This window comes from Ranitomeya variabilis, chromosome 1, assembly GCF_051348905.1.
Source record: "Ranitomeya variabilis isolate aRanVar5 chromosome 1, aRanVar5.hap1, whole genome shotgun sequence".
NCBI lineage: Eukaryota > Metazoa > Chordata > Amphibia > Anura > Dendrobatidae > Ranitomeya > Ranitomeya variabilis.
Genome location: NC_135232.1, coordinates 1,053,539,639 through 1,053,557,579, shown reverse-complemented (window position 1 = coordinate 1,053,557,579; position 17,941 = coordinate 1,053,539,639). Strand labels below are relative to the sequence as shown.

General features: G+C 44.3%; 1 protein-coding gene across 1 annotated transcript in view; it reads right to left on the bottom strand.

The window, feature by feature from the left end:
- Window positions 1–7,581: 7,581 nt before the first annotated feature.
- NFXL1 (nuclear transcription factor, X-box binding like 1) overlaps window positions 7,582–17,941 on the bottom strand; it is a 129,931-nt gene continuing 119,571 nt past the window's right edge. Inside the window, exons 22-23 of the mRNA XM_077279812.1 lie at window positions 13,349–13,402; window positions 7,582–8,293 (exon numbers count right to left, since the gene is read on the bottom strand). Coding sequence (XP_077135927.1) covers window positions 8,117–8,293; window positions 13,349–13,402 — 231 coding nt within the window. The 3' untranslated portion in view covers window positions 7,582–8,116. The remainder of the gene's footprint in view (window positions 8,294–13,348; window positions 13,403–17,941) is intronic.

Sequence of the window (17,941 nt, the reverse complement as noted above, 5' to 3'; positions counted from 1 at the left end):
TGTGTTTTAGATATGTGTGCTATCCGTTTTTTTCCCCAAGGATGCCACACGCACTCATTATCACCTTTGCTACTGTTTCTTTTTACCAGCAGCACAGATGACAAGGGCCAATACAAGTGTATGGGTTCGTGTTTAACATTGCAAAGTATAGGAGAAGCTTTGAAACAGATTTTTCTTAAGCCATACTGGAAACCAACGGATGACACTGATGCAGAACACTAATGACATGGGCACTAGTTTTATACGGATATCTGAAGGGGGCCTTACACACAGCTGCAGAATAGGCGAGAATGTCCAACAAGCACAAGGTGCCAACATAACGGAGAAACAGAGGACAAATCCTACCAGACTGCAATACACATCCAGACTTATACGGTTTCTTATCATAGGAAACAATACATTCAACTAAAAGTGTTACGCAGCTGAAACGGAAACCTGCAGCATAATAAACCCTCATTCCTGCGGCACAGCATTTTACCATAATTACATGTAAATTCCCAGCCAGGATGATATTCCAGGTGCATCCCCCTACAAGAGCAAACTCAACCACAGGAGTCTATTAGTGTTGTAGTTGGACTTTCCTTCACCCTGGGAAATGTTTCAGTTTTCACCTACCCCTACGTCTTAATAGCCTCCCCAACGCAGAGTGACATGTTGGCCCTACAAGTGCCCTACCAGCTCCCAGTAGCTACAACTCTGCCACTAGTGTTAAACCTTTTTAAGGTGTAACAGAACTAGATCTGCCATAATTCTGTAATATAAAACGTAACTACAAGGGACGGAGAAGATGTGGCCCTGGGTCCTGACTGGTCGCTACCATTAATATTTGGCAGACTCCCTTATCGATTTTTTTATTTTTACACAGAGAACCAAGAACATGAAAGATGAGATAGATATACATATATACAAAGAAATAATGCCCTAAATGCTGACCAATGGGACTGTAGATGTAGAGGGTTAAAATGCCTATGCTTGTCAATAGGAATTTACATACAAGGCCCAACCATGAGGAACAGCGCCTGCGATCTGCGATGTTCTAGTACTCCCTGGTGCTCTAGAAATGTATGAGTACAGCCCCTACTCATATAACCCTACAATATGCCAATGTGACATAAATAGGGGTATAATTCCCACTTAAATCCCCCGAGATGGGCACAATGATGCAGCAGAATGGGGGACTGAAATTTTGCATCTTGATTTCTTGTCACCTAGAATGTCAGGAGGAATTACATACAATCCTTTGTAGTTAATGTGAAAATTGGAGCAGTTATACAGTTATAATTTACAAAGCTACGACTAATTTCTGACAAACAATGTGGCTGCAAATTGTGCTGGTACGATCGTTAGAAATCACAAAAAAATCACCATTATGCTTAGATGAAGATGGCCTACATCACAGGTTTTTAGTCTAATGAGGGCATGCATACTTAGTCCATATTAGTATTAATTGACACGACTTTATTATGACAACTCTTCTTCCTTCCTAGTGTTACTGTACCACACTACTAAGGTGTCAGGAAGACTCGAAAACTTGGGTATGTTCAGCTCCTTATTGAGAATGCAAAAGATTACAAAAGGGGACCGAGGTATTTTCTTTTTTATTAGTTGGCGAATGCCAAAAACAAGTATAGAAAGTGTGTATGTATATACAGTGGCAAGTAAAAGTTTGGGCACCCCTGGTGACAATTACCGTTATTGTGAACAGTTAAGCAAGTTGAAGGTGGAATGATCTCTGAAAGGCCTAAACTGAAAAGAGGACACATTTCCTTTGTATGTTCGGTAAAACCAAAATTATAATTTTTTACATTTTAAAGGGAACCTATCACCCCGTTTTTTAAAGATTAGATAAAAATAGTGTGAAATAGGGGCAGAGCTGGGCTTTACATTAGTGCCTTTTTGGTGCCTTTACACCCCCGTTAGGCTGCCGAAATACCTTTGTGAAGTGGCCGTTTTCTGCTGTCACTCAAGTTGGTCAGGTCGGATGGGCGTGGTCACAGCGCTGTTTCTCCCCCAGATCAGGCTCATCATTACGTTGGTGGCGTAGTGGTGTGCGCATGTCCAAGGTCCCGAATCCTGCACAGGGGTGTGAAAATAGCAGCGATGTCCGTTATTTCATTGGTGGTCGGTGGGCGCGGCCATCTTGCTTTGGCCGCGCGTGCGCAGAAGCGGCGCTCTGCTGGCCGCGGCTTCAGGAAAATGGCCGCGGGCATCCGCGCGTGCGCAGATGGCTATCGCGGCGGCCATTTTCGTGAAGCAGAGTTCGCATCTCGGCACACCACTACGCCACCAACGTAATGATGAGCCTGATCTGGGGGAGAAACAGCGCTGTGACCACGCCCATCCGACCTGACCAACTTGAGTGACAGGACAAAACGGCCACTTCACAAAGGTATTTCGGCAGCCTAACGGGGGTGTAAAGGCACCAAAAAGGCAGTAATGTAAAGCCCAGCTCTGCCCCTATTTCACACTATTTTTATCTAATCTTTAAAAAACGGGGTGATAGGTTCCCTTTAAGAATTACAAGAAGTATCGTTTCTCCTTGCGGAGACTGACATGCTAAGCATGCAGAGATGAGGAGACGTAAAGCCACAATGCTCCTCTGGGAAATATGCTAATTATGTAAATTGTCTCTTCAGAGAGGAAAAGAACTAGAACTCTAGTGCCACCTATTGGAAGGTAGCAATCCTACAAGTCAATGTCAACCCCTTAACGAGTCTTGTCACATGACTTAGGATAATAGCCAAACCAGAATCTCAACTTGCAGACACTGTTTCAGGGTACTGCCCCTTGTCAGTGCAAAGTGGAGATCTGGCTTGGCTGTGTGAGAGGCGTCTGACCGATATCCAAGAAGTATCATTTCTCCTTGTGGAGATTGACATGCTAAGCATGCCGAGATGAGGAGACAAAGCCGCAATGTTCCTCTAGGAAATATGCTAATTATGCAAATTGTCTAAAAAGAAATTGATCCGATACAAAATTTTGGGCACCCTTGGAGATTTGTGTGCTCAGAAACCTTTGACTAAGGTTTCAAACCTTAATTAGCCTTTAACCCCTTCCCGACATGTGACGGAATAGTACGTCACATGTCGGGACCCCCGCTTTGATGTGCGCTCCGGCGGTGAGCGCACATCAAAGTCGCGACATGTCAGCTGTTTTTTACAGCTGACATGTGCGCGCAATAGCGGCGGGTGAAATCGCGATCACCCGCCGCTATTAACTAGTTAAATGCCGCTGTCAAACTCAGACAGCGGCATTTAACTACCGCATCCGGCCGTGCGGCCGGATATGAGCGCATCGCCGACCCCCGTCACATGATCGGAGGTCGGCGATGCTTGTACATTGTAACCATAGAGGTCCTGGAGACCTCTATGGTTACTGATCGCCGGTGGCTGTGAGCGCCCCCCTGTGGTCGGCGCTCACAGCACACCTGCATTTTAGCTACATAACAGCGATCTGATGATCGCTGTTATGTAGCAGAGCCGATCGGGCTGTGCCTGCTTCTAGCCTCCCATGGAGGCTATAGAAGCATGGTAAAAGTTAAAAAAAAAAGTTAAAAAAAATGTGAAAAAAATAAAAAAAATATAAAAGTTTAAATCACCCCCCTTTCGCCCCAATCAAAATAAATCAATAAAAAAAAAACCCAACCTACACATATTTGGTATCGCTGCGTTCAGAATCGCCCGATCTATCAATAAAAAAAAAGCATTAACCTGATCGCTAAACGGCGTAATGAAAAAAAAAATCGAAACGCCAGATTTACGTTTTTTTGGTCGCCACGACATTGCATTAAAATGCAATAACGGGCGATCAAAAGAACGTATCTGCACCAAAATGCTATCATTAAAAATGCCAGCTCGGCACGCAAAAAATAAGCCCTCACCCGACCCCAGATCACGAAAAATGGAGACGCTACGGGTATCGGAAAATGGCGCAATTTTATTTATTTATTTTTTTGCAAAGTTTGGAATTTTTTTTCACCACTTAGGTAAAAAAGAACCTAGTCATGTTAGGTGTCTATGAACTCGTACTGACCTGGAGAATCATAATGGCAGGTCAGTTTTAGCATTTAGTGAACCTAGCAAAATAGGCAAGCAAAAAACAAGTGTGGGATTGCACTTTTTTTGCAATTTCACTGCACTTGGAATTTTTTTCCCGTTTTCTAGTACACGACATGGTAAAACCAATGATGTCGTTCAAAAGTACAACTCGTCCCGCAAAAAATAAGCCCTCACATGGCCAAATTGACAGAAAAATAAAAAAGTTATGGCTCTGGGAAGGAGGGGAGCGAAAAACGAAAACAGAAAAACGGAAAAAGCTCCGGGGGTGAAGGGGTTAAGGATCATGGCTTGTTCACCATCATTGTTAGAAACGGCCATGTGATGTAAATTTCCCAACTTTATAAAAACCCTGCTTCCTCTAACCTTGTGCCAAAAAAAAACAGAAGCCATGGGTTCTTCTAAGCAGCTGCCTAGCACTCTGAAAATGAAAATAGTGGAGGCCCACAAAGCAGGAGAAGGCTATACGAAGAAAGCAAAGCGTTTTCAAGTTGACCTTTCCTCAGTTTGAAATGTAATTAAGACATAGCAGATAAAAGGAACAGTGGAGGTCAAGATAAGGTCTGGAAGAGCAAGCAAAATTTCAGTGAGAGCTGCTCATAGGATCGCAAGAGAAGCAAATCAGAACACCTGCTTGACTGCATCTTTGTACCTACATACATGTTTAGATAGTGACTGTATCCATTCAAGCACTTTCTCTTTATTGCCCTCATCTTTTAGATGTCACTTCTTTCAGCATCCCCTCTGCTTATTTTATCTAATGCATGTATGAGGTCCGTGAACTGGAAAGGAAAGTCTGGGTTCATCACAGCGTTGGGATCAGGAATCTCAACAGGTACAACGGATTGGAAAAGCAGAGGATAGAAGAGTAGAAGTCTGATGACTGTGCTAGTGTGAGAATTTTCCTTTATTACAGCAGCTATCGCTCTGCTGCGTTACTCTTTGCATCATTATCAATCTTCTAAAGAGCGAGCTCTCTGCCCTACACAGCGTCCTCTTGGAGAGATTAAGCTGTTTAGGGAAGAGAAAGCCACCTTTAAAGTAACAGCAGAGCGCAGTGCACTGGAGATAGCAGTCATAGCTGCTTTAAGATAGAAGTCTGGTCCTCACCCTAGCAGAAGCCTGTCTTCATTTTCCCAAAATGAACATGAGGTCTCTCTGCCTCAGGCAGCAAGATCACACGTCTTTCGAGGTGGAAGATCATGTCCAATGCTGGTGAGCAACACAGAACCATTAGGCATGCTGGGAATGGGCCGACTTTCTACAGAAAGTACGCCATTTGCACACCATATGCATGCATAGACATTGAATGACATGCAAATGAGCATTATTATTTTATTTAATTTTTTTGCATAAATTGTATGTACAAAATTATTTCTTTAATTCTGATTTAATAAAAAAAAAAAGGCAGGGCTTTGTCTGGTATTGCAACTCAGCTGCAGAATAAAGCCATGGCAGGTACAGGGCAACTAGAAGCATTCTCCAGGCGGAGTATCCTAGCAAATCGTTCCTTACCTCTGCTTATCTCAAGAGGAGGATCCCATCTAACATTGCCTTACCTGCACTTATCCCAAATGAAAGGATGCCACCTAATTATTTCTACTTATTCCAAGGGAAGGATCCCACATAACAGCGCCTTACCTCTGCTTATCCAAACAGGAGAATCCCACCTAACAGCACCAAACATCTGGTAATCCGAATAGGAGGTTCCAACCTAACAGCTCCTTCCTTGTACTTATCCTAAGGGGAGGATCCCACCACACAACTCCTCACCTCTACTTATCCCAATGAAAGGATGTCACCTAATTAGTTCCTTACCTCTACTTATCCTAAGGGGAGGATCCCACCTAACAGAGTCTTACCTCTGCTTATCCAAATGGGAGGATCCAACTTAACAGCTCTTTATCTCTACCATTCCCAAGGGGAAGATCCCATTAAATATCCCCCCATCTTTATTTATACCAAAGGAGGATCCCACCAGACTCTTATCTTTACTTATCCAAGGGGAAGATCCCACTAAACAGCTATTTCCCTCTGCTTATCCCAATGGGAGGAGAAGGATTCCTCCAAACAACTCCTTATCTCTTATTCCAGGGGGAGGATCCCATCAGACAGCTGCTTATCGCTGCTCATACCAGGGGGAGGATCCCATCAGACAGCTGCTTATCTCTGCTCATACCAGGGGGAGGATCCCATCAGACAGCACCTAATCTCTGCTCATACCAGGGGGAGGATCCCATCAGACAGCTGCTTATCGCTGCTCATACCAGGGGGAGGATCCCATCAGACAGCTGCTTATCTCTGCTCATACCAGGGGGAGGATCCCATCAGACAGCACCTAATCTCTGCTCATACCAGGGGGAGGATCCCATCAGACAGCTGCTTATCTCTGCTCATACCGGGGGAGGATCCCATCAGACAGCTGCTTATCTCTGCTCATACCAGGGGGAGGATCCCATCAGACAGCTGCTTATCTCTGCCCATACCAGGGGAAGGATCCAATCAGACAGCTGCTTATCGCTGCTCATACCAGGGGGAGGATCCCATCAGACAGCTCCTAATCTCTGCTCATACCAGGGGGAGGATCCCATCAGACAGCTGCTTATCTCTGCTCATACCAGGGGGAGGATCCCATCAGACAGCTGCTTATCTCTGCTCATACCGGGGGAGGATCCCATCCGACAGCTGCTTATCTCTGCTCATACCAGGGGGTGGATCCCATCAGACAGCTGCTTATCTCTGCTCATACCAGGGGGAGGATCCCATCAGACAGCTCCTAATCTCTGCTCATACCAGGGGGAGGATCCCATCAGACAGCTGCTTATCTCTGCCCATACCAGGGGAAGGATCCCATCAGACAGCTGCTTATCGCTGCTCATACCAGGGGGAGGATCCCATCAGACAGCTCCTAATCTCTGCTCATACCAGGGGGAGGATCCCATCAGACAGCTGCTTATCTCTGCTCATACCAGGGGGAGGATCCCATCAGACAGCTGCTTATCTCTGCTCATACCGGGGGAGGATCCCATCCGACAGCTGCTTATCTCTGCTCATACCAGGGGGTGGATCCCATCAGACAGCTGCTTATCTCTGCTCATACCAGGGGGAGGATCCCATCAGACAGCTCCTAATCTCTGCTCATACCAGGGGGAGGATCCCATCAGACAGCTGCTTATCTCTGCTCATACCAGGGGGAGGATCCCATCAGACAGCTGCTTATCTCTGCTCATACCAGGGGGAGGATCCCATCAGACAGCTGCTTATCTCTGCTCATACCAGGGGGAGGATCCCATCAGATAGCTGCTTATCTCTGCTCATACCAGGGGGAGGAACCCATCAGACAGCTGCTTATCTCTGCTCATACCAGGGGGAGGATCCCATCAGACAGCTGCTTATCTCTGCTTATATGAGGGGGAGGATCCTAACAAACAGCTCCTTATCTCCGCTTCCTGGCTACTTGCGAGTTTATATATAGGCAGCGCGATATTAGTATAAACTACAGTCACCCTTGGATTTTTAGGTTTTTGAACAACATTATTCTTTAAATGGATACTAAGCATCAGGCAAATTATTCTAAAAATATATACTACGATTGTAATTTCTACAGCATAATTAAGTTAATTTTATACTAATGTAAAAAAAAAAAAAGCTAAAGCCAAAGGAAATAAGCTTATCTCTGCAAGAGCTAAAATGGTGGGCACTGAAACCAAGCTCTGGTTGGTTCATGTGAACCAATCATTGACATATACGGACTTGGACAACAAAGAATATTTTAAGCAATGTAAACAGATTTTAACATTTACATCATAACTATATTTATATGGAAAAGCAAAGACAAAACAGATGTAAAAGCTGAACAATATGTATTGCCAGGTTATACGATTCATAATATTTTAAGAAGGGGAATAAAAGGATGGACTGACTGGCAGACTAACGCATATAATAGTCTTAGACAGAATATTTCCTATAATTGTACAAATTCTGTACATTTTACATTGTGCAAGTGTTCATGTACAGCATAGTATTCCCATATATCGCACAGAATTAAAGATTTCAGCTAATCAAATGTTGATTTGAGTAAGGTAGAGTGTGAACATGGCCAGAGCGACAACACACACCGGCATTATTATATAATTCCTGTATTTCTGCCATACAGACGGCTGGATTTCCACTTCCTCTTTTTTTCTGTTCCTCCTCTTCTTTCCTTTCAGGCGATTCTCAAAAGCTTCTAGTTCAGCCTATAAACAGAAGAAAATGCAATGAAAGGATTTGCTTCTTTACTGCTAGAGTCACACCATTGGAAACCTGCAAATATTAGGGGCATTTTATGGCTTTGCTAAACAGAACAAGGTTGCATCGAGTATGGTCTGTAATCGAGGTTGGGCCACTAAGTAGACTAGCTCCATACCAGGGCATAACAGGAGAGCGACCAGACAGGGCACAAAAGCCCAGTCTAATGTTGGGTTCACATGTAATGACCGCCAGTCTGTTACATACAAGTTACCAAAGGTCATTTAGTGGCCTGTTAAACCAGTCAAACACTTAGAAGAAGTGTGGTTCTCACGTGAAAACAGCTGTTCGCCTAATTGTGGGTGCCCTGTCTTTTCAGCTTCTATGAAGAGGTAAGTTCAGGACTGGACCAAGGGAACCCAGTGGACGTAGTATATATGGACTTTTCCAAAGCTTTTGATACGGTGCCACACAAAAGGTTGTTACATAAAATGAGAGTAATGGGGATAGGGGAAAATATGTGTAAGTGGGTTGAGAGCTGGCTCAGGGATAGGAAACAAAGGGTGGTTATTAATGGAGCACACTCGGACTGGGTCACGGTTAGCAGTGGGGTACCACAGGGGTCAGTATTGGGCCCTCTTCTTTTTAACATATTTATTAATGACCTTGTAGGGGGCATTCAGAGTAGAATTTCAATATTTGCAGATGACACTAAACTCTGCAGGGTAATCAATACAGGGGAGGACAATTTTATATTACAGGATGATTTATGTAAACTAGAAGCTTGGGCTGATAAATGGCAAATGAGCTTTAATGGGGATAAATGTAAGGTCATGCACTTGGGTAGAAGTAATAAGATGTATAACTATGTGCTTAATTCTAAAACTCTGGGCAAAACCGTCAATGAAAAAGACCTGGGTGTATGGGTGGATGACAAACTCATATTCAGTGGCCAGTGTCAGGCAGCTGCTACAAAGGCAAATAAAATAATGGGATGTATTAAAAGAGGCATAGATGCTCATGAGGAGAACATAATTTTACCTCTATACAAGTCACTAGTTCGACCACACTTAGAATACTGTGCACAGTTCTGGTCTCCGGTGTATAAGAAAGACATAGCTGAACTGGAGCGGGTGCAGAGAAGAGCGACCAAAGTTATTAGAGGACTGGGGGGTCTGCAATACCAAGATAGGTTATTACACTTGGGGCTATTTAGTTTGGAAAAACGAAGACTAAGGGGTGATCTTATTTTAATGTATAAATATATGAGGGGACAGTACAAAGACCTTTCTGATGATCTTTTTAATCATAGACCGGTGACAGGGACAAGGGGGCATCCGCTACGTCTGGAGGAAAGAAGGTTTAAGCATAATAACAGATGCGGATTCTTTACTGTAAGAGCAGTGAGACTATGGAACTCTCTGCCGTATGATGTTGTAATGAGTGATTCATTAATTAAATTTAAGAGGGGACTGGATACCTTTCTGGAAAAGTATAATGTTACAGGGTATATACACTAGATTCCTTGATAAGGCGTTGATCCAGGGAACTAGTCTGATTGCCGTATGTGGAGTCGGGAAGGAATTTTTTTCCCCATGGTGGAGTTACTCTTTGCCACATGGGGTTTTTTTGCCTTCCCCTGGATCAACATGTTAGGGCATGTTAGGTTAGGCTATGGGTTGAACTAGATGGACTTACAGTCTTCCTTCAACCTTAATAACTATGTAACTATGTAATCATCTAGAGCAGTGTTCTTTAAAGTGAACCTGTCACTAGGTTTGGCAGATACGAGTTACGGCCACCGCCGTTCATGGCTTATCTATAGCATTCTATAATGCTGTAGGTAAGCCCCTGGTCCGACCTGCAAGAGAAGAAAAATAACTTATTATACTCACTGGGGGGCTGCCCGGTCCGATGGATGTCGCAGGTCCTGTTTCGGCGCCTCCCATCTTCTTCCTCTGCCGCCCTCCTGCTTGCTTCACAGGCTCCCCGGCATTGTGCTACTGCGCAGGCATCTTCCCTGCTGAGGGCAGAGCAAACTCCTGCAGTGTGCAGGCGCTTGACCTCTCTGTCCTTTCCCGGCGCCTGCGCACTGCAATACTTTGCTCTGCCATCCACAGCACAGATAAGTACGCCTGCGCAGGAGCGTGATGCTGGGGAGATTGTGTGGATGATGCAAGGATGCGTCATCCACATGAAGCAAGCAGGAGGGTGGCATCGCAAGAAGATGGGAGGTGCCGGACCAGGACCTGCGACACCCAACGGACCAGACCGCCCTCAGGTGAGTATAATACAAGTTATTGTTCTTCTCTTGTAGGTCGGATCGGGGGTTTATATAGAGCATTAAAGAATGCTGTAGATAAGCCTGAAAGGGGGTGGCCATAACTTATATTGGCCAAACCTGGTGACAGGTTCCCTTTAACTCCAATCTTCAAAGTCCACCAAGAGATCCTGTTTTCATGATTTCCTTAATATTGCATATTAGGACCATCCCGAATAGGGTCACCATCATGTGGTGGGATGGCTCTTACATTTTTTTTTTTAATTCAAAATTGTGTTAACTAAGTACCCTATATTATTTTCATGCACTATTGCGGTTTATTTATTTACTGCAGGGTATTTGCTTTGTATCTTAGGTTTTGTCTTTTTAGTGGCCAGTGTGGACATGTGCTTACACGCTGCATGCATACCAACTTATATTCCAGTTCTTCTCTTCAGGTTTTTTGGCTTAATAAGAGACAAGAAACAAAGCAGCAATCAGGACTTTAAGTCTATGTTCTCATGATGATCTTTTGGTGAGTCTCTGCACCATTTCTGCACCTATTAAGTAAAACAGGTTACTTGCTGGATTTTATTGTGCGGTTTTATAGTTTTTTTTGGGTCTCTTCTTGGTGTTCTGGTTTAAATAACGCTGCTTTGTTTTTGATCCTTCCTGGTATTTGGCTTTGACCAAAATGTTCTTGATAGTCATTTGCGGATTACATGCGTTTTCAAGTGTTTCTGCTGCGGAAACTCGTCTGCTTTTTAACTGTGGATTTTCCGCATCTAATACAAGTCTATGGGAAAAATCTGCAATTAAAACTCAGCGTATATGTAAGAAAACTTTACATGTTGTGGATTTGAAACACGCACCGCAGGTCAGTTTACACTGAGTGAAAAAGAAGCACGGTGGGCATGAGATTTCTAAAAATCCCATCCACTTTGCTGGAACAAACACACGGCGTTCTTGAAGCAGTGAAGATACTCAACGTCAAAGGCTTGGGCACACGGCCTAAAGGGAGTCTGTCAGACAAAAATGACTGTTTAAACCCAGCAAACATGGTCAGTGCACCCTTGTTATGGCCTAACAGCTGAGTGCGCCTTCCCACCTACTTGTTTTCTCGCCATCTGCATCCTCTTCTGGCTCCATTAATATCAGTGCTGTGAATTAAAAAAGAAGGATGCAGAGATGGAAGAAAAATAAGGTGGGATGGTGCACCAAACTTTTTGGCCACGCAGACGTTGCACCTAGTACCTGTGCTTGGTTTGAACAGTCACTTTGTGCTGACAAACCCGATTTAAAAACAGAAATTCAGCAATGTTTCTCCTGTAAATCAGTACGGTCACACTAAGTGCTGTAAAGACTTCTTTACATTAGAGCCAATTGTATAAGAGCCTAATATCGATGTAGTAAAATATCAATATTACAATAACAGCCCATGTAGGCACAAAGCACACAAAACAGGTCACAGGAAACCTTCCGAGAGGGGACATGACAAATCTTTCATTAATGTACATTATAGGGAAGGAGGATACTCCGTGTACAAAGGCTAGTGAATAAATAACTCTGGGAAATATGTTTTCTGTTACACAACATTTGGTTTTGATCAATCTGCAAGGGGGACATGATTTTTTATCTTGAGAGGATAAGAATGAAGAGAAGGTATGGCTTGTACCAGATGTTAGCTCAGGAACGCCATCACTTACAGGCTTCATACAAGTGATGATTTAGCCCGTGGACATGGCTCGCATTTGTTTTTGCATTCCTGATACAATCATGTTCTGCGGCTCGACGAGAAAATGCAAAATGGTCCGTAGCTCTGAATATGTGACATTACTGATGAATAAATCAAAGGTCTCTAGTCCATCCTTGTAGCCGTAGGATCAAGTGCATAATGAACATTATAGCGCTGTTATCCTTTTACACAATTACCGCAGAGAAGTGTCGCTGCGCGGCCCTCATGCCCCAAAAGGGTGTTCTGGTTTGCTTTAAAATTTAACAGGAGAACATGCTTGGAAAAGACAAAAAGAAGACAATCTGATCACTAAATTCACCCCCAGCTCCTGTGGTCTCAGATGCACAAGATGTCAAAGTGATGACTCCTGACAACCCGTCACCTGACCCTGCAGCCAATCAGTGGCCTCAGTGATCAGATCACTGGTGATCAGTTCAGGTCCAACACTAGGGCAGTGGTCCAATTCTGGTGGTTTTTTTTTCCCTTTTATAAACCTGGACCGCCTCTGTTAAATGTGAAAAACCACTTCAAAACTTCTTTTGTGCACATAGAAGTCTATTAATACCCGACCATCTACAATTCTCATGCTCTGTAACTTGCCAGAAACTTTTTTTTTTGTGTAGGCGGTTCCAATCTGCCAGCACTATCGGATCTGGAATGTTCTTTCCCTCATTTCCCAACAAGTATTACCACTTCCCAGCCCTGAAATGAAAGCTCTTCTCTCCTCTGAGCAAACTTGAGAAGAGTAAAACCTGTTTAGTGCTGGAGTACAATGCAAATTGAAACACAAAATTACTAAAAAGGCACAAACAAATTTAGTTGTACTTGCAAGTAGTGTAAAAAGTTGCAGATTATGCCTCAAATAAAAATATTTAGAAAAGTGCTGAACTCTCAAAATTTGATATGCTGCAAAAAGAGGCAAAAATAAAGATAAATTCAGCGAGCGCTGCATAAAATTATACAGATCAATGAAGACACATTTGCGAGAGGTCTCTGGATAGAAAACAATTATTACCCTTTTCAAAAACAAAACGAATACAAGACGTACAACAAGCGGGCGGACATTACCTGCTGTCTGCGCTTCTCTTCTTCATTTGCCGCCTTTACTTCTTCTTCCTTTATCTGTCAGGATTAATAGAAGAGGAATAATTTGTGACACTTTCAGTCCTTCAGCAAGAATGCTGTGACTTTCTGGGAGTCAGGAATATCTGGAGGGAATATCATTATGTATAGGATAGGACTGTAAACCCTTCATAACCAAGTGATTTAGCGCTTTTGTGCTTCTGTTTTCTCCTTCCCTTCTTTCAAGAGCAATAACTTTTTTTAATTTTATTTTTTTTTTATTTCTCTGCTAAAATAGTCACATGAGGGCTGTTTTTTTTCTTTTTGAGGGCCTAGTTGCAGCTTTGAATAGACATTTATTTTACCATTAAATGCACTGGAAAATGTAAATACAGTAACATTGCAAAAAAAACCCATCAAAACCCCTGTGATTCAGCTATTGTTATTTTTTATTTATTTTTTTGGGAGGGGGTTATATTTACGATGTTCAATGTACGGTAAAAATGACCTGGCAATAGGATTCTCCATGTCAGTACGGTGATCGTGATACCAAAAATGGTTATTAACCCCTTCATGACCTTGCCGTTTTTTGCAATTCTGACCAGTGTCCCTTTATGAGGTAATAACTCAGGAACGCTTCAACGGATCCTAGCGATTCTGAGATTGTTTTTTCGTGACATATTGGGCTTCATGTTAGTGGTAAATTTAGGTCGATAATTTCTGAGTTTATTTGTGAAAAAAACGGAAATTTGGCAAAAATTTTGAAAATTTCGCAATTTTCACATTTTTAATTTTTATTCTGTTAAACCAGAGAGTTATGTGACACAAAATAGTTAATAAATAACGATTCCCACATGTCTAGTTTACATCAGCACAATTTTGGAAACAAATTTTTTTTTTTGCTAGGAAGTTATAAGGGTTAAAATTTGACAAGTGATTTCTCATTTTTACAACAAAATTTACAAAACCATTTTTTTTAGGGACCAACTCACATTTGAAGTCAGTTTGAAGGTTCTATATGGCTGAAAATACCCAAAAGTGACACCATTCTAAAAACTGCACCCCTCAAGGTGCTCAAAACCACATTCAAGAAGTTTATTAACCCTTCAGGTGTTTCACAGCAGCAGAAGCAACATGGAAGGAAAAAATGAACATTTAACTTTTTAGTCACAAAAATGATCTTTTAGCAACAATTTTTTATTTTCCCAAGGGTAAAAGGAGAAACTGGACCACGGACGTTGTTGTCCAATTTGTCCTGAGTACGCTGATACCTCATATGTGGGGGTAAACCACTGTTTGGGCGCACGGCAGGGCTCGGAAGGGAAGGAGCGCCATTTGACTTTTTGAATGAAAAATTGGCTCCAATCTTTAGCGGACACCATGTTGCGTTTGGAGAGCCCCCGTGTGCCTAAACATTGAAGCTCCCCCACAAGTGACCACATTTTGGAAACTAGACCCCCCAAGGAACTTATCTAGAAGCATAGTGAGCACTTTAAACCCCCAGGTGCTTCACAAATTGATCCGCAAAAATGAAAAAGTACTTTTTTTTCACACAAAATTTCTTTTAGCCTCAATTCTTTCATTTTCACATGGGCAACAGGATAAAATGGATCCTAAAATTTGTTGGGCAATTTCTCCTGAGTATGCCGATACCTCATATGTGGGGGTAAACCACTGTTTGGGTGCACGGCAAGGCTCGGAAAGGGGAGGCGTGCCATTTGACTTTTTGAATGGAAAATTAGCTCCAATCGTTAGCGGACACCATGTCGCGTTTGGAGAGCCCCTGTGTGCCTAAACATTGGAGCTCCCCTACAAGTGACCCCATTTTGGAAACTAGACCCCCCAAGGAACTTATCTAGATGCATAGTGAGCACTTATAACCCCCAGGTGCTTCACAGAAGTTTATAACGCAGAGCCGTGAAAATAAAAAAATAATTTTTCTTTCCTCAAAAATGATTTTTAGCCCAGAATTTTTTATTTTCCCAAGGGTAATAGGAGAAATTGGACCCCAAATGTTGTTTTCCAGTTTGTCCTGAGTACGATGATACCCCATATGTGGGGGTAAACCACTGTTTGGGCGCACGGCAGGGCTCGGAAGGGAAGGCACGCCATTTGGCTTTTTGAATGGAAAATTAGCTCCAATCATTAGCGGACACTATGTCGCGTTTGGAGAGCCCCTGTGTGCCTAAACATTGGAGCTCCCGCACAAGTGACCCCATTTTGGAAACTAGACCTCCCAAGGAACTAATCTAGATGTGTGGTGAGCACTTTGAACCCCCAAGTGCTTCACAGAAGTTTATAACGCAGAGCCATGAAAATAAAAAATAATTTTTCTTTTCTCAAAAATGATTTTTTAGCCCACAATTTTTTATTTTCCCAAGGGTAACAGGAGAAATTGGACCCCAAAAGTTGTTGTCCAGTTTCTCCTGAGTACGCTGATACCCCATATGTGGGGGTAAACCACTGTTTTGGCACACGTCGGGGTTCGGAAGGGAAGTAGTGACGTTTTGAAATGCAGACTTTGATGGAATGCTCTGCGGGCATCAGGTTGCGTTTGCAGAGTCCCTGATGTGCCTAAACAGTAGGAACTCCCCACAAGTGACTCCATTTTGGAAACTAGACCCCCCCAAGGAACTTATCTAGATGTGTGGTGAGCACGTTCAACCCCCAAGTGCTTCACAGAAGTTTACAACGCAGAGCCGTGAAAATAAAAAATCATTTTTCTTTCCTCAAAAAAGATGTTTTAGCAAGCAATTTTTTATTTTCACAAGGGTAACAGGAGAATTTGGACCCCAATATTTGTTGCCCAGTTTGTTGTGAGTACGCTGATACCCCATATGTGGGGGTAAACCACTGTTTGGGCACACGTCAGGGCTCGGAAGGGAAGTAGTGACATTTGAAATGCAGACTTTGATGGAATGGTCTGCGGGCGTCACATTGCATTTGCAGAGCCCCTGATGTGCCTAAACAGTAGAAACACCCCACAAGTGACCCCATTTTGGAAACTAGACCCCCGAAGGAACTTATCTAGATGTGTGGTGAGCACTTTCAACCCCCAAGTGCTTCACAGAAGTTTATAACGCAGAGCCGTGAAAATAAAAAATAATTGTTCTTTCCTCAAAAATTATGTTTTAGCAAGTAATTTTTTATTTTTGCAAGGGTAACAGGAGAAATTGGACCCCAACAGTTGTTGCCCAGTTTGTCCTGAGTACGCTGGTACCCCAAATGTGGGGGTAAACCACTGTTTGGGCGCACGTCGGGGCTTGGAAGGGCGGGAGCACCATTTGACTTTTTGAACGCAAGATTGGCTGGAATCAATGGTGGCGCCATGTTGCGTTTGGAGACCCCTGATGTGCCTAAACAGTGGAAACCCCTCAATTCTAACTTCAACACTAACCCCAACACACCCCTAATCCTAATCCCAACCCTAACCCCAACACACCCCTAACCACAACCCTAACCGCAACACACCCGTAACCCTAATTCCAACTCTAATCCTAACCCTAATCCCAACCGTAACCCTAATCCCAACCCTAACCACAACTGTAACCCCAACACACCCCTAACCCTATCCGTAACCCTAACCACAAGCCTAATCTTAACCCTATTTCAAACCCTAGCCCTAACTCTAATTCCAACCCTAACCCTAAGGCTATGTGCCCATTCGTGTGAGATTTTTCCGCACGATTTTTGAAAAATCTGCAGGTAAAAGGCACTGCGTTTTACCTGCGGATTTACAGCAGATTTCCAGTGTTTTTTTGTGCGGATTTCACCTGCGGATTCCTATTGAGGAACAGGTGTAAAACGCTGCGGAATCCGCACAAAGAATTGACATGCTGCGGAAAATACAATGCAGCGTTTCTGCACTGAATTTTCCGCACCATGGGCACAGCGGATTTGGTTTTCCTTAGGTGTACATGGTACTGTAAACCTGATGGAAAACTGCTTCGAATTCGCAGCGGCCAATCCGCGGCCGATCCCGCTGCGGATCCGCGGCCGATCCCGCTGCGGATCCGCGGCCGATCCCGCTGCGGATCCGCGGCCGATCCCGCTGCGGATCCGCGGCCGATCCCGCTGCGGATCCGCGGCCGATCCCGCTGCGGATCCGCGGCCGATCCCGCTGCGGATCCGCGGCCGATCCCGCTGCGGATCCGCGGCCGATCCCGCTGCGGATCCGCGGCCGATCCCGCTGCGGATCCGCGGCCGATCCCGCTGCGGATCCGCGGCCGATCCCGCTGCGGATCCGCGGCCGATCCCGCTGCGGATCCGCGGCCGATCCCGCTGCGGATCCGCGGCCGATCCCGCTGCGGATCCGCGGCCGATCCCGCTGCGGATCCGCGGCCGATCCCGCTGCGGATCCGCGGCCGATCCCGCTGCGGATCCGCGGCCGATCCCGCTGCGGATCCGCGGCCGATCCCGCTGCGGATCCGCGGCCGATCCCGCTGCGGATCCGCGGCCGATCCGCTGCGGATCCGCGGCCGATCCGCTGCGTGTGCACATGCCATAACCCTACCCCTAACCCTACCCGTAACCCTAACCCTACCCCTAACCCTACCCCTAGTTCTAACCCTAGTTCTAACCCTAACCCTAGTGGAAAAA